Genomic DNA, 15608 nt, shown 5'->3' with positions numbered 1-15608 from the left:
AACGTATCAGAACGACACATTGAAACAAGTATCAGAAATATAGTAAAACTTATGCTGCTGTCTTTGAACACTCAAATATTGTTTTACTTGAATGATCAAAACAAAAATGACAAATACATGCAGTTAAATATTAGTTGAAAATGTTTTTGCTCAAACATTTTTCCATCAAACATCTTTTGCCTATAAACTGAAAAAAAACCCTCTCAAATACAGAAACAGAGCGCTGATGCCGGGTGAGATGGTGAGACACACAGATGCAGTAGTTCATGATTGACGGTAGAGGGCACTGGTTGCGTTAAGACGGTAAAACGTACTTATTGAATTACAAGGAAGAAGAAAAAGTAACTTGCAACATGGCGACTCCCATGCACAGGATAATAGCAAGGAGGCAAGCGTGAGTATCATCTATATATCGTCATAAATACGGCACATTTTCGACGTTTAGGCAATGAAGTAGCATTTATAAAAGAAGTGGCTTCGAGCCCTTCGAGGTTCGTGTATTAATAAGACGTAAATCATGAACCTTTTAAGTCTTTATGGAAGTACAAATGCGTCGCCATCTGTCTCAACGATACAGACCTACTTTTAGAAAGATGTCGTTCTGGTTTATCTTTATGTACTCTAGGAGCTTGTTGCTGATAAAGTAGATTGTTAGATACAAGGTGAGACTTAAATTAATCCCAGAAAAATAATAACAACACCACATAAATATAAAATATGAGCAGTAGGAACAGGCAGCAGGAGCGTTAACTAAGCGTGTCTTCTTTCAGGCCAGCTTAAAAATCTTCTCTCAAATATTCGTCACATGAATATTTAGCTACATTCACGATAATCTAGAGTCTATAAGGTAAATAGCCTATCGCAGTTTCAATGCAACATGATAAATTACATTTGTTAATTGTTTCACAGTAGGCCCATTCCCTCACTGGAAGAAGTTTCCAGATAATATAGGTATGGTTCAGAATAATCGCAGACTTGTGTAAATCGGTGTTCTTCTAGTGATGAAAGATACAACAGAAAACTCAAAGTACTTGGTCTTTTTTCGATTTTCTGATTTAAAAAAAAAAAAAAAAATCCAAAACAAAAAACATCAACCAGAATTTACATTTTTTTCGACACTTTTCGTCCATTATTACCTCTTTACCTGTGTGGGGTCATGACTTTGGTATACAATTGAGTTTAAGATTTCATTTACTTGAGAAAACAATAAAGCAGAATGAACGTACAAGATTGCAGTTAAGACACAAACCCCATCCAAACAATAATAGACATTTCAGACGAATTGAAAAAGAAACATTATGTTCTGCTTCCATGTTTTTAAGCGTGGTGTATGAGGTCGTCTAGTTGGCTTGAAACGCCACTTATTGATAAATCCTTCAAAAGGAAGCTTCTTGTTGTTTGAGGCTATTGTTTGCTTTCCTTGACCTACTCGTGTTGGATGGATCCAGCACCCACTGAGGGATTTGCTTGTCTTTTTTTGATTTTTCATGTCAGCTTGGTGTACAAACTCTTTGCATATACTTGTAGGGTGAAAAATACTGTATGTTTGATTTGAAATATTTAACAAGCGTCTTCTTATTTTCCAAACATTTCCCAGGCTACAGAGACTATACAGATTCTTCACAATTGAATTACTCTTAACTGAAAGGGGAAGAGTAACCACAACTGTGATGATGTGATTTTTTTTAACGAGTGACTGTCGGTGTTTGTCCTCATTCAGTTCTCACCTTTCTTTGCTCACAGGGAGGCAAACAAACAACATGTGCGCTGCCAGAAGTGTTTGGAGATGGGACACTGGACCTACGAATGCAGTGGGAAGCGGAAATATGTGCATAGACCGTCACGAACGGTTGAGATGAAAAAGAAACTCAAGGAGAATGAAAACAAACCTCTCAGCATCACTGGGTATGTTTACATCAACAGCACAATACGACATACCAAGAAGGCAGGTTTTTTGATGTAATAAGATTCAGATTGAAACATACATTTGCAGTGCTATATAGATGGTCAGATGGTGACTTTAAAACCACTTTAAGTGACTTCATTATACCCTAAGCCTAATCATGACATTTCACTGAGCAGCTGTATGAGCATGTGACAAATAAAACTCTTGAATCTTCAATAATATTAACTGAGCAAATGTGACATGTTTAAATGTATTTACAGCCGCAGAATATACCTGTCTACAAGTTATGTGGAATTTAGCACAATTTGTAGACAGTTTAATTTATTTTTATTTTTACTTGCACTACTGTGGTTGCATGAAAACCCAGTAATTTTTCTGCTATTTACCAATGTATGAGTTGGTGAAAGGTTATGACTTTAGTTAGTTTCTTTCCTGTGATGTTACTTTTGGAGGAAGACTGGAGTCCAACTTGTTGTAGATTTTCCAGCTGCACATCTTTTTTTTTTTTTTTTATCTCATCCATAGTGGCTACGTGGCTATATAATGGGGCCACTAGTCAGAAAACTCTTAAAAAGGAGAAGCTGGTTTTCTCAATTTTGTTTTAAAGCCTCAAAGGAGAAAATCAACAAGCTCACTTGAGTTTCATTGTGGTCTCAGTTGGTCAGGGCATTTGGCTCATGAGAGAAGGGGTTGGGGTTGAAATGCTGTTCCGACTGTACATGAGTAAAATCCCTCACTGGTTTATTACTGATACTCAAGTGTTTGGGTCAAATTGAGCCACATTAGTGCTCAGAAAGAGACACACACAGATGAGTAAATATACATATAAACTATTAACTGTACATAAACTGACCCACTAACAGGGGACAGTGCTTTGCTTTTTTATCGCCATCTAGAGGACGTGATGATAAAAACAGCCACCTAAGTGCACATTTATATTCCCCTTTAATAGACCTAAAACCAGCGTTCTGCACAGTGTGGACATGCAGCTCCCAGGAAATGTTCTGTGGGTTTCATCAATTATTGAAATCTTCAAGGAAATATCAGTATTACAAAACGTTGTGATTTTTTTTTCATGATGACCTGTCATACTGTATTTAAAGAATAAAAACAGCAGCTACTACAACACAAATGTCTTTCTAGCCTCCAGGCAGATTCAAGCTTAGCTTCTTGTTACTAAAGCTGTTCTCTCTTTGCAGACCAGGAAATGAAGGCTCCAGTGAGAAGAAAATCAAAAAGAAGTAAGTACGATGTATATTAAAAGATAATTTGTCGGTGCTGGATGTTACTGGAAGTTATACACTTCAAGTATAATGTACTGAAACATTCTTAATCCTCAACAAATTGGACCTTGTAGTAACCACCTTATTTTGATACAAATAAAACGCTTAATTTCACTTGTACATTTTCAAGTAATTAATAATAAATTTGATTTATATAGCGCTTTTCTAAATACTTAAAGACGCTTTGACAGGAAACAACAAAAAACAAAGCAAAAACTAAGAGAACAATACAACAAAGAAGTAGAGTGGAGGGAAGAGGATGAGAGTCAGTGGTTGTAGGCGGTGATGAAAAGGTGAGTTTTAGGGATTTCTTGTAAGAATTGAGTGTGGGGGAGTCTCTGATATTTTTAGGGAGAGAGTTCCAGAGGGTGGGAGCTGCAATGGAGAAGGCCCTGTCCCCCCCTGTAATTCAGTTTTCATACTTCTACACAGGAGTAAAGAAGTTGAAAACTGAACCTGGACATGAAAAGCCTTCACATGTCTTTTGTGAATAACTAGCTCCGGTTGCTGTTGTAGTTTTGGTGCAGCTAACATTTATAAAACCAGCTTTAGCCATTAGTTTGGATGAAACCAGACTGAATGTTTATTTTCTAGGATATTTTAATCCATTCCCGTTCACTGATAGTACTTCAGTTTGTTTGGCTCATTCATGTGAGCTGTTGCATGAAAGTCCCGTGAGAGTTGTAGTCGCGGGAATTTAAGTTTGGATTTGTGTCATAATCTCCTCAGGGGATGATGTCAGGGGGGTATTGTGTTAGGGGGTGTGGTGGTTGTGTCTCTTCTCTGTTTGGGGACAGTAGATGACATCCTTTGCAGCTTTACTGCCCCTCTCATGTTTCAAAGCCTGTCCTGGAACAGTGTTGATGGAGGTATGATGTCACAGCTCCCTCTAGTGGATGATTTGATAATCCCTGAGGGGAATAATTAGATTGTACACTCTTGAAACGGGTCATGTTTAATGTCTATTGATTTTCTAAATTATATATTATTGAGGTATAATTCATTTTGCTCAGAATTTAGCTTTTTAAGAAGAGATTATGGTTGATGAGTTTGTAAATCACATCTGGGTCACACAAAAACTTTCTCTCTCCTTTCCCTTTTTTTCCCCCACCTCCAAATGAATCGGATATAAGTTTGATTTGGAGGCTTTACCATTTTAGTGTCTCTCTCTCATTTTATTTTACTGTTATCATTCTTTTATTAAAAGGTCTCTTAACATTCTCTTTTAACCGCTGGTTGTCAAGAACAGTCTAAACTGCATTGTAAAATTTGCTCTTAGGTTGTTGGCGTTCATCTCATTGACTTGAACTCCCTTTGGGGCAAAAAAGTGTGGTGCAAAGAGCCAAAGGGCTTTTCGTTCAATCTACACGTACTGTAATTTGTATTAATTCCGCAATGGCGTTATATTGGTGTCACAGTCTGTAGCCTTTTTCATGCTGCAATTTTGTTCAAGCGTCATAACAAATCTCTGCCGGCATTGCACCCTCAGACATTCTTATTTCTTTTTACATGACAGAATATTGGTGCCCTAGTCTGTGAATTTAAATGTAAACTCCTGCACACTGTCTAACTCACAAACAAACATTTATTGGAAACGTTTCAATACTAGTGGATGTGTGAAGGGTTTTTTTTCTATCTAGTCTGTGAATTCACATTGTCTTACAGCGTTGTCTTACAGCGTTGTCCTACAGTGTTGTCCTACAGTGTTGTCTTACAGCGTTGTCTTACAGCGTTGCTGAAGCGCGAGAGAGTATGACACAGTGGGTGCTCCACATGCACGCACAGTCAGAAATGCACACACACATCGTTGCTCTCCCCCACTGGCTCAAGGGATCCCATCTCGCGTCTGTTATTACCTAAAAAGATGGTACAGAGGGGGGATCTCTTTGACCCCCATTACACCTCTGCAACATTCATATTAAAGGCGAGACCTCACAGGGACGTTAATGTGGCGCCTTGAAACGGCGGTCTGAATAGGGCTATTTCCTTGCGGTGTTGCGGAAGCGCTAGAGAGCACGGCACAGCAGAAGCTTCACATACACATGTGACATTCATATTGAAGGTGAAACATCACAGGGACGTTAATGTGGCGGCTAAGATTGAAGAATGCCGCACAGAGACTAAGTGGGCCTGTACCTCTGACTCCATTGTAGCTAATTAAAATTCAAAGTCCAGATAAATTAGTTGATTTCAGAGTGAAGAGTGAAAAATAATTCTAAACAAAAAGTCCAAAAGATGACGATAAGGATGCCGATGACTGTCAACAGAAAATATTCAAACCCAGTCACCCTCTTTGTCTAGCCTCCCAAGACACAAATGCAGGTAAAAATATGGTAAAACCACGGCCACTGCAGAATATCAGAAAATATATCAAACTCGTATAAGGTGCAAAACATAACAAATAATCAACAGAGGTAAAAATACACATTATAGGTCCTACAGACGTAATTATCACACCTTGAATGGGTTGTCTGAATTGGGTTAGATACTCCATCCCTTTTATTCCGGCTGTTATCAGACTGCTAAATGTTGACTGCTGTAGTTGAATATGTGTATATCATTTGGCTCCAGAGTAAACATGTAGTTGAGTGTCTGTTTTAGAGTGACACAGAGTGATATTTGTTGGGTTTTTTGGAGGGGAATGTGCCTTCAGTAGAGATATGTATCAGACGCTGGGGAAGCTTCAAGGTGTCGCAGCCCTCATAAAACACCAAATTAATTTTGTGTAACTGAACAGGTCTATATAAGATCTAAAGGTAAAGAGCACATGTGCAGGTATTGTCCTTAGTTTGACCTTTTTTCTATTTCAATTCAAAAAGCTGGACAGAAACATGGTAGGTTTGCCATCAGTGAAGGTATCGTTTCACTTTCAAAGCGGTTAAACAGGGCATGTACGTGTTACTGAAGAAATGAGCAAAATCATTGAATAATTTTTTTTGACTCATCTGCTCTGCTACAACAGTTTCTTTAACTATCACTGTTACTGGAACAGTGATAGTTAAAGAAACTGCGACAACTTATTACTATCACACAGTTTTTTTTTAACATTGTGTATTTTCCTGTGCTCTGCCACTTGCTCTCAGGGTTAAAGATTCCGCTGACAGCAGCAGTGATTCAGACGGCTCCTCAAGTGACTCATCAACAGACAGCAGCGACTCCTCCAGCTCCTCTTCAGATGACAGCGACAGCAGCAGTGACAGCGACGATGACAGCTCTTCCTCCTCTTCCTCCTCCTCCTCCTCGTCCTCCAACAGCTCCGACTCAGGAAGCAGCAGCGATTCAGATCAAGGACCTCCAAAGAAGAAGAAAAAGAAGAAATAAATAAATGTGTTGGATTTTTTTTTTCCTTGTGTCATCCTGAGGTTATTTTAGCTGTTCACAAGTTGTTTTCTATTAAACACATCATACTTGGTTGGATGTGAAGGGACAGGACACTTTTTGGGCTGCGAATCCTACAGTTGAATAACGTATGTACAGTCTTAAAAAATAGTGATTAGAAAAGGTTTTTGTTATGCAATGTTTCCAGGATGTAATTCTTTACCTTTTATTAATGTGATATATTCTCAAGTTTGTAGATCTACTAAAGATATACATTTCAAACTAATGTGCATATTCATGTTCATTTAGTTATTTTGTACTAAAGTATATTTTTTAGTAAAACTTGATCTGTTTAGTTAAAAATCAGAATAAAGCAGCACCTATGTAGTAATGAAAAAACACCTATATGAGACATTATTAAAGAATACAGAATACACTTTTTGTTTGTAAAAAAACGTGCATTAGTTTCAGATTAGAGGATTGTGCTGCTGGTTTTAAGTTGTTTCACTGCTTCACTTTGAAATAAACTGGTTCCTGTTTTTAAGTTTCCTGGATGTTTGAGTAACCTCAAGTGCTTAGATATTTGTTTCTTCAATCCACCAGGGGGCGCAAATAAGGAGCAACCTTAATTTTCTATTAGAAATGATAGCTTTAAACAGTGGTTAGCAACCAGAATTAGCATTAATCGATGTGATTTATTTTCCATTTAATTTACATACTTGATTGTTAATAGCCAAAATTTGACATTTTCAATTAGGTTTCAGAAATTTTATTCATATCACGTATAAATCATCAACATCAAGGAACGATCAGACGCTCACGGTGATATCCGTCCTGAACGTCAGGTCTAGCATCCTGTGCGTCACTGAAATGTGGCGTTCACAACATTTAGGAATCACCAACATCATTAAAAGTAGCCTTGCTGTAACTGTAGCTAGTCAGTAAACAATGTAATAGTTCGCCCAATTTGACTCAACTTCCGTATTATGGACCCGGTAAGCTGTCCGAATATATAGATTTATATATTCTTTAAACTTAAACCTGTACACATCTCATAAAATCGTCTAACTTGTGCTCCACTACTTTCGATTCAACTAGCCGAATAAATCAACATCTTTTATAACTTTAAATTCCTATTTTGCACACAAGCAACACAACAGTTTGTGTCTGTAGAAAAAGGTACACATCTCGTAATATCTGTGGTATTTAAAAAAAAAATGGTAGTGCTTCAAAAGCCATCAACCTTCTTTGTTACGTTTAAAAACATTGCTTCTACTTCCCCACAGTGTTTACTTGGAAAGGTGGTTGATTCGAGATATTTCCGACAGCCCATGAAGGCAGCACCGCTTTGCTGCCATACATGCATCCAGTCCTGTCTGAGGTACCTGCTGGCTACTTAACTTAGCTAGCAGCCTTACCTATCAGACACTTCTGTTTAGGAATAACAAAATGAACGAGAGACAAAATGAACTAAGTCCGTTTCCCGCTCGATGTGCAAGTTGCGTGTTAAGGAAAAAAATGGAGACCAACCATTGGTTTTAGTATTTTAGCTGTTATTGCGTTTTGTTGGGTCCATTTTGCGTGTAAGTGGAAAAGACAAAGAGAAAAGAGCTTTCCAATAGCTAGGATGGTTTGGGCCTAAAAAGAAGACGAGAGGTAAGGATGCTGACTATCATCAAATGTGTTTTTTAATATATTAACTGTACTCAGCTGTTGTCTGACATTTTGAGTGAATGTTAATTTAAATTTCATTAAAAAAATTCAATTGATTCACTGCTAGCTAGCCGCTAACTTAGCCTCAAATCGCCACTAGCTGACTTGGCGAGCTAACGTAATGCTAAAGTAAAGATGCAGGTATTCCTATAGGTAGTTAGCGTGTTAGCCACCTGCTAAAAGGGTAGACCTTGCAGTGAATTTTGGAGTTTGGGTGTCGTCAAACATTGCTAGATGAAATGATAATGTGTTTCTTCTTTGCTGTGGCTTTCCGTTCGCGAAAAGTAAGAGGAAACATCGGGGTGATAGTTATCTTGTTTTGGTACATATTGTTGACTACGAGGTCATGACGTTTAATGTTTGTGTTTTCTCTGTTTAACTATGACTTAAGACAGCTTACCTGCACAAGTTTACCAACTGTTAACAATGTGTGTTATCCGAGGGAGATAATTGGATTATATTCAAGGATGAAACGAGAAACCGAAGCTGCGCGTAGTTTGTTTATCCAGTTTATTAGCTTCGTAAAAAAAAAAAAAAAACTCTTAAAGAAAAAGTTAAGGACAAAAATGGTTGTCCTTACTTGTAGTTTTCTCACCATAAACAACACTATTAAGATAAATCATTGGCCGATAAACAGTGGTCAGTTTTTGTCGCGGTGACCAGCAGAAACTTTTGGTTTGATGTCAGCCTTTGCACCTTATCCCGTCTAACTTATGCTCCACTACTTTCCATTCAACTAGCCGAATAAATCAACATCTTTTTATAACTTTTTAAATTCCTGTTTTGCACACAAGCAACACAACAGTTTGTGTCTGTAGAAAAAAGGACAGCTGATATGCTTTTCTAGGAAGCCATTTTACGTGCTACAGATGGGGGAAGGGCCAGAAAATGCATCATAAGTCCAGAGTTATTTTAAACAGATAGGTTTATTACAATTACATGCAATATCTATATACATGTTTACCTGGATAGGTGTGACATATGGACGCGAAGACAGAGCTACAAACTTGTTTATTTTTGTGTAACACATCATGGTGGGGGAGGCTTAAGGTCATGAACTCATTTATGGCAGGTAGCTGTGTGTGGTGGCACAACCTTTGAAGTCAGCTGATAGATGGAGTTTTAGGCTGTTTGAGTTGTGGGTGCAGTTGTTTATGCTGTACAGGGTGCATGGACGTGAGGATAGAGGAGTGTTTTATTTTCAAGAGGACTTATATAGGAATGAGGTTATTGCTTTTATGTTGAAATGAAATGAAATGAGAAAAACACGTCTCCTGACACCAGTCGCAGTTTGTTTTGCTTTTAAACCAGAAAAGGGGCATTCACATTTGAAATGATAGATAATTGAAAATATATTCCTGAATATACTATTGGATTCAAGCTTAGTCCTACTCAGCATTTTAACCGTGAAACATGCAGAGTTGTTCTACTTGCATTAGTAAATTAGTAAATCGTAAAACTGTAAATGTTGTCAGTCAAAATTGCAAACAAAGGAACTTCTGCTCTACGTGTTTTAAATAGTTTTGTCTACGATGACCAACATTAAACCGACATTAAAAAATTACAGTAAATGAATATAGAGTCTATATCCTTGTGGTTTTGTTTTCTTAAACAGGTTATAGGGGGACATCAGTTTTAATTTCAGTCTGTTGTATAATCAGTGAAAACTGTATAGAAGGAATGCGACTGTGTCATTCTTCATACCGGGCTTTTGGCCCACATCGGACTTGTAACAGTTCAATACAAGTATGTAATCCAAAAACTGAATGCCCTTACCGTGGGAGAGGCTGGAATCATTCAGTCATTCATTTATGTGACTGGAAACATTGGGATTTAAATGAACATTGCTGCCCTAACTTTGTATGACAAAAAGTAATCAATAAATACATTTACATAACTCCATGATGGGAATCACAATTAAAGTGTAAACCTTTCAAAGCAGCAACAAACTGATCAGGAGTTAAACATTAATGCTGAGTACAGTTAGATGATGTTGTAGTGTTATTAGATGAAAACCTACAGGATGAAAAGACGACCCCAGGATCAGCCCCATCGTCACACAACATCAATTTAACTGTCCAAGTCTGTATCAAATTGGTTTCTCGACTTATGTTTATGTTTCACAGTTTGAGTTTTTTTCCCATAATTTTCAAACATGGAAGGAAATCTAACTCAATAAAATGTACATTCATTGCCTCATATTGCATTAAGAACATTTTAATGCATTGTGCCTTTGTCAGATAATGAAAGGTAACATAACAACTTCGTGAAGAACTTTTATTGAAATACTTGAAGATGTTGAGAGTGATTAATGAAGACTGAGGCTATGGCCAAAGACCAATGTCATAATTCTACTACTACAAATACTAAAAACAGTCTTTTTTTATTTTGAGTAATTGAAGAGGTGACAGATACATCAGGTGATTGTTAATTGTTTAAGCAGCAGCTGACCATGTTGCATGCTGCTGTTTTAAATGAAGGTGCTGAACAGTCATGTTAGGTAAGGAAAAGATTACCACCGCATACTTTACATTTTTGGATTATCATAATTTTTTCCCCTTGATATCGAAGTAAACAATGTATTTGAAATGTATCTTAAATTCCTAGTAAATCAAAAAGCAGTTCGCACGTATGTGGTCAGTGTGTCACGGCAGTTAAAAGTCGGTTCCGTCTTGCTCCCTGTGACGCAGCGCAGTGTGAAATCCTCTTCACTTCCTGTTTAGGTTTTGCTCTGTGGCTTTAATGTAAAAGTTTCCGCTGAAGCCAAGAAAAGGACACGCAGATGTTCTTTTGAGATGTTATTATGGTCTCTTGTTTGTCCGTTACAGACAGGGGATTGGGCGTGTGTGTTTTTCTGGGGTTGGACACACACCTATTGGAGATTGCTGTTGAAGCACACGGTGGTTTTACTGGCTGGATGTTTAGAAATGAACCATACCTACTTTTAGACCGTGCAGCAACAACAAGTAACTGCACAACACAGATTTTCTTAATGCTTTACATTTAAACTTTTAGAGTTGTTCCAATATTAATCACAGAGTCTATGTATCTGATCAAATACCATAGTTAATTCGCCCTTACATATTGTTTAGTTTTCAAAGCACTCAGCCATCATGGATGTCATGACTTCCAAATACCATGGCTTTAAAGCATCAATGCAGAATCGACTACTAGTGAATAATAATGTGATGACAGTGTTTGATTAGTGGATAATGCAACATCAGTCAGCTTTTTTAATGTATTTCTCGCGTTGGGTATATCTTACTTACTTTATAACATCTGTTGCTCTTTGGACTCCTTAGGAACCCTTCAGGATCGTTTATAAAGCAATGATAGCAATCATATCATATCCATACAGGATTAGTAGTATACTTTTACAAAGTAAAGACTAGAGTATTAAGACTAGAAGTCATTAAATAATCATTACAATTAGCTCTTTCTTTGGGGTGAAGAAACGAGCTAATTGTGTACTTAGCAGAGGTCTGTAACTTTACAATCAAATGTAATTTCTTCTACAAAGAGAAGCTTGTCAAAAAGTAAGTTGTTTGAAGCCTCTTCCAGAGTCTGCCAGTTTAATTAGCACCAATCTAATCAGACATCAGCAGCTCCTTTTTTTTTTTTTTTTTTTTTTTTTTACCCCTCTGTACGTTTGCTCACACAGCAGAAAAATATGCCACTCACTGTGTCCTGACCTCATGCATCTGTTCTTCTCTAGCCTTTGTTCTGAAGGATGTGAGTTAAGCTCTCTCGTGGATAGCTAGTTCAGTGGAGGTGAACTCATTAATGCCATTTCATTTCACAGATCTGGCATACATCCGGGCTGTGAGAAACTGCTCTTGAAAATTGGTTTGGAGAATATCACTGAGTCTGTTGCAGCAATAATGTTTGTGATACATAGCAAAAATGAAATCCTTACCATAACATTTTCTTTTTAGAACAGTGTAGATGTCTGGCCGTTTAAAAGAAAAGAGTAAAATCACAGAAAGTGATAAACAAACATGAAGTCGTCGGCAGTGAGAAAAAGTAAGGAAGGTCTGGGGGAGTGCCCCACAGAAGAAAAATTGGGGCCATAAAACCAAATTCGGGGCTTCTTTCAAAATTTCAATGCCACTATTCTATCATATAATTTATCATAAAACATTTTATGAAGTTTTCTAACCTAATCCCAAACATTAGTGAAATATTGCAAAGGAGGATTAGACCTCTTGTGCATATTAGCCCACTCTGTGACCACCCAGCCTCTTAAAACAATCCCTATTCTTGTTTGATTAGACCTCATTTTAAATCTTATAACGATTTATTTAAATCTTCACTTTAAGGTGGAACCGCAAGTAAAATTTTATGAGATGGTTAGTGTAAGATGTATTTCACATATCCCTAGACCTGTAAAACACTCTTAAAGGTCAAGCTGTGTACATGACCACAGGAATGTTGACCGACTGTATTTGTGTATGAACTCTTACCTGTCTGACTTTCTCTCTCTGCCCCAGCTTCTGGTATTTGTGGTAAAAACAGCTTTTTTTTATCCTTGTTTTGTTTTTTTAAATGTGAGGGTGCTACATATTAAATGAATAATAAGAACAACAATGGAATATTTGATCATGCAGTCTGTTGATCTGTAGAACTTTCAAGTCTATCAATTAATTTTATGCAATTTACTGCAGTCTGGAGTTTCTGTTAAGTTAACAGAGACAAATTATGGTCCTCCCCGCACACACAATCAGAGCACCATGGGCGGGGTTGAGGCAGGCAGACCGGCATCGTTCTCCGATTGTATTGATCTCAAGTGCAGACTTCTCAAATTTACAGGAAAAGCGAGTCCCAACTTTAAAGTCCAAACAGTTTTAAACAACAGCAGAGAACTAGCCAGTCCAAGTTAAGTGACTTGACGGCCGTCTAACACAGCCGTTACTTTTTGAAAGTGAAATCCCTGGTGATATGGATTGAGAAGAGTAAAATGAGAGGTACAAGTTATTGATCTATATAATACATACTTTTAAGAGGTTAATATTGCAAATCTTGAGCTATAAAAATGAATCTTTGATCAGGGGATGTCTTCAATCAATACAGACAGCATCATGTATCGAAGTACCTGCTTAGTAGGGAGAGCAAATGTTTATTTAGAGCTTCAGAGTGGTAGGCTATAGGTTAGTATGTTTCTATTTTTAGGCAGGAAGTTATTTCAGAGTCATATTAAACCGTGAGTGCTCTCTGAGTAGGAAGATTGTGACTGATGTGTGTACAGAACATGACGCAGACGGTTCAGAAATACCACTAACTCCATACGTATGGTTGGAGACATCGTAAGAGTCCTCTTGTCATAAAAAGTTGAGCTGTAAGGAAATGTCTATGCACTTCAGTAGAGTGATGTGTTTTGTGATAATGTATTTAATCTATTGAGGATAAGGTTAGGTCCTCTACTCATTTCACAAAAACTAGTTCTATGATGCTGGATGTTGCTATTTACTATACCTTGTGTACAGTAACTGTATTTCCAATACATTTATTTGTTAATGCTATATCAGAAGTTAAAATGACCAGATCAAGAAATAGTTAAGTCGTGTTACCAGCTAGTAGTATACTTCTGACTGAGAGAAATGTTTAACGCAGCTAAACAGTCTTAATATATATTTAGCTATAAGCTGTTAGAAGGCTCAATATAACAGAGCTTATACAAGACAACTGTTAGTTTTCTGTCTGATCTGTTAGGGATCTGCGTTTTAAGCCATATACTGAACAGCTAAGTGAATGATCAATTATCAGTTAACGTATAATTTAGAGCTTTATTTAAACATTTCACAAAGGGCCATTTTTGCAGTATAATCAAAATCAAAGAGAGACACTTCTCACACTTGTTTCTGCTCTTATCCCTGCTGTTTTTTTAACAAACAGGCAAGCAAACTTCAAACCACAGTAACTAGTTTATGCTTTAAGTAGCATGGGAAATTCACTTTTGCAAAATGTAAACTACTACCACCCCCTGACAGATGAGTTATCCTTAAATGACTTATTGGTAAATTATTATTTTGTGTCTGAAATCTTCCTGAGATTTTCACATATAACTAACATGTTTTTTTACATGCGCTCTAATACAGTGAATCAGTATTGACCTAAAGCCGAGGGAGTGATTGTAAGTTCAGTCTAGTCAAGTATAGATATGGCTGAAGAGAGTCTTGCACAAAGAAAGTAAACACCCATGACAAGCTTGGATTGCACATTTAGGAGCTTGAGTGACGCAGGTTCTTTGGAGATTGTTTCATGTTGACCGTGAGGTGGAAACAATTACTATGAACATTGTGTTTTGTGTCAAAGCTGGAAGCGATCATTTCACTTAAAAAGCTTGTTTTTTATCTCACCAATATTTGCATAACCTTTCACCAGTAGTAATCTTAAATGTATGAATGCTCTTTATCAGAGTTTGCTATACTGACCTGCGTGTAAACTTAAAGCTATTAAGGTTTTGTTTTGTTATGAAATGGAAATGTGTCTTGAGGTAAATTCAATGTAGCTTCACACTGTAATCCAGGTCATACTGTCATCCTAAGAGGTGAGACATTTTTGTTAACTGAGAATAATGCCTTTTATCTCGCAGAAAGATTTGGTGGATATCAATATCAAAATGTTGGTAAACTTATTTGACACTCTTTTATTTTCTGAAGATTTTGGAGGCATTTTTGGACAAAACTAGAAAACTATGGCTAAATATTGAAATATACGCAGGTTGACATGCCCTAAACCATTTGATCTGATTTCACAGGGAATCAGACCTGCCTAAAATGCATTAAAAGAGTAAAGCTAATCTTCCAATTGACACACACCTTTTCTTATGTAAGCTATATCAAGACGTCAGTATGTAACTGAGGCTGTTTTATAACCAGTTAGAAAGTCCTCACACTTGCTTTAATATATCATTAATTAGTTTTTGTTAATGCTAAACAGTCACAGCACTGTGTACTGCCCTGATTGGTAAATGCTTCCAGTGCTCTTCTGCCTCACATAAAGCACTCCTGCTGAGTGGAGGCATTCCAGGCAGTGAGTCAGATGAAATGCTTCAAACCTTCCTGAATGAAAGGATGTGAGCAGTTGTTTGGAGAACATGCCAATCAAGATTTAGTGGCTTGTTTTGATATGTTAATTGGACCTAGTCTAAAGCCATCAGGAAATATTTGAGTTCATCTTTTTATACTGGGAATGGAAACCAAGAATATAGAAAACTCAGACTTCATCCTAATTTTGACATAAATGTAGGCATCGTCTCTAGCACAGTCTTGTTTTTGACCTGTTTCTTTTTTCTTTTTCTTTCAATTTTAAAGAATGTTCTCTATATTGCCACTTCAGGCCGCAGCTAATCATTATTTTTTTAAATTAATCTAATTAGTTTAAGAATT

At 37.1% G+C, this 15608-nt stretch overlaps 2 protein-coding genes across 2 annotated transcripts in view; both read left to right on the top strand.

Moving 5' to 3' along the window:
- The first annotated feature begins 303 nt into the window (after nt 1-303).
- zcchc10 (zinc finger, CCHC domain containing 10) lies at nt 304-7051 on the top strand. The gene is made up of 4 exons (XM_061055159.1): nt 304-394; nt 1744-1905; nt 3106-3147; nt 6273-7051. The coding sequence occupies exons 1-4, from the start codon at nt 354-356 to the stop codon at nt 6508-6510; spliced, it is 483 nt and encodes a 160-aa protein (XP_060911142.1). The 5' UTR covers nt 304-353; the 3' UTR covers nt 6511-7051.
- An 813-nt stretch (nt 7052-7864) lies between these two features.
- aff4 (AF4/FMR2 family, member 4) overlaps nt 7865-15608 on the top strand; it is a 34437-nt gene continuing 26693 nt past the window's right edge. Inside the window, exon 1 of the mRNA XM_061055158.1 lies at nt 7865-8163. The gene's annotated coding sequence lies outside the window, so the exon portion shown is untranslated. The remainder of the gene's footprint in view (nt 8164-15608) is intronic.

This window comes from Labrus mixtus, chromosome 14, assembly GCF_963584025.1.
Source record: "Labrus mixtus chromosome 14, fLabMix1.1, whole genome shotgun sequence".
Lineage (NCBI taxonomy): Eukaryota > Metazoa > Chordata > Actinopteri > Labriformes > Labridae > Labrus > Labrus mixtus.
This window is presented reverse-complemented; position numbering and strand designations above follow the sequence as displayed.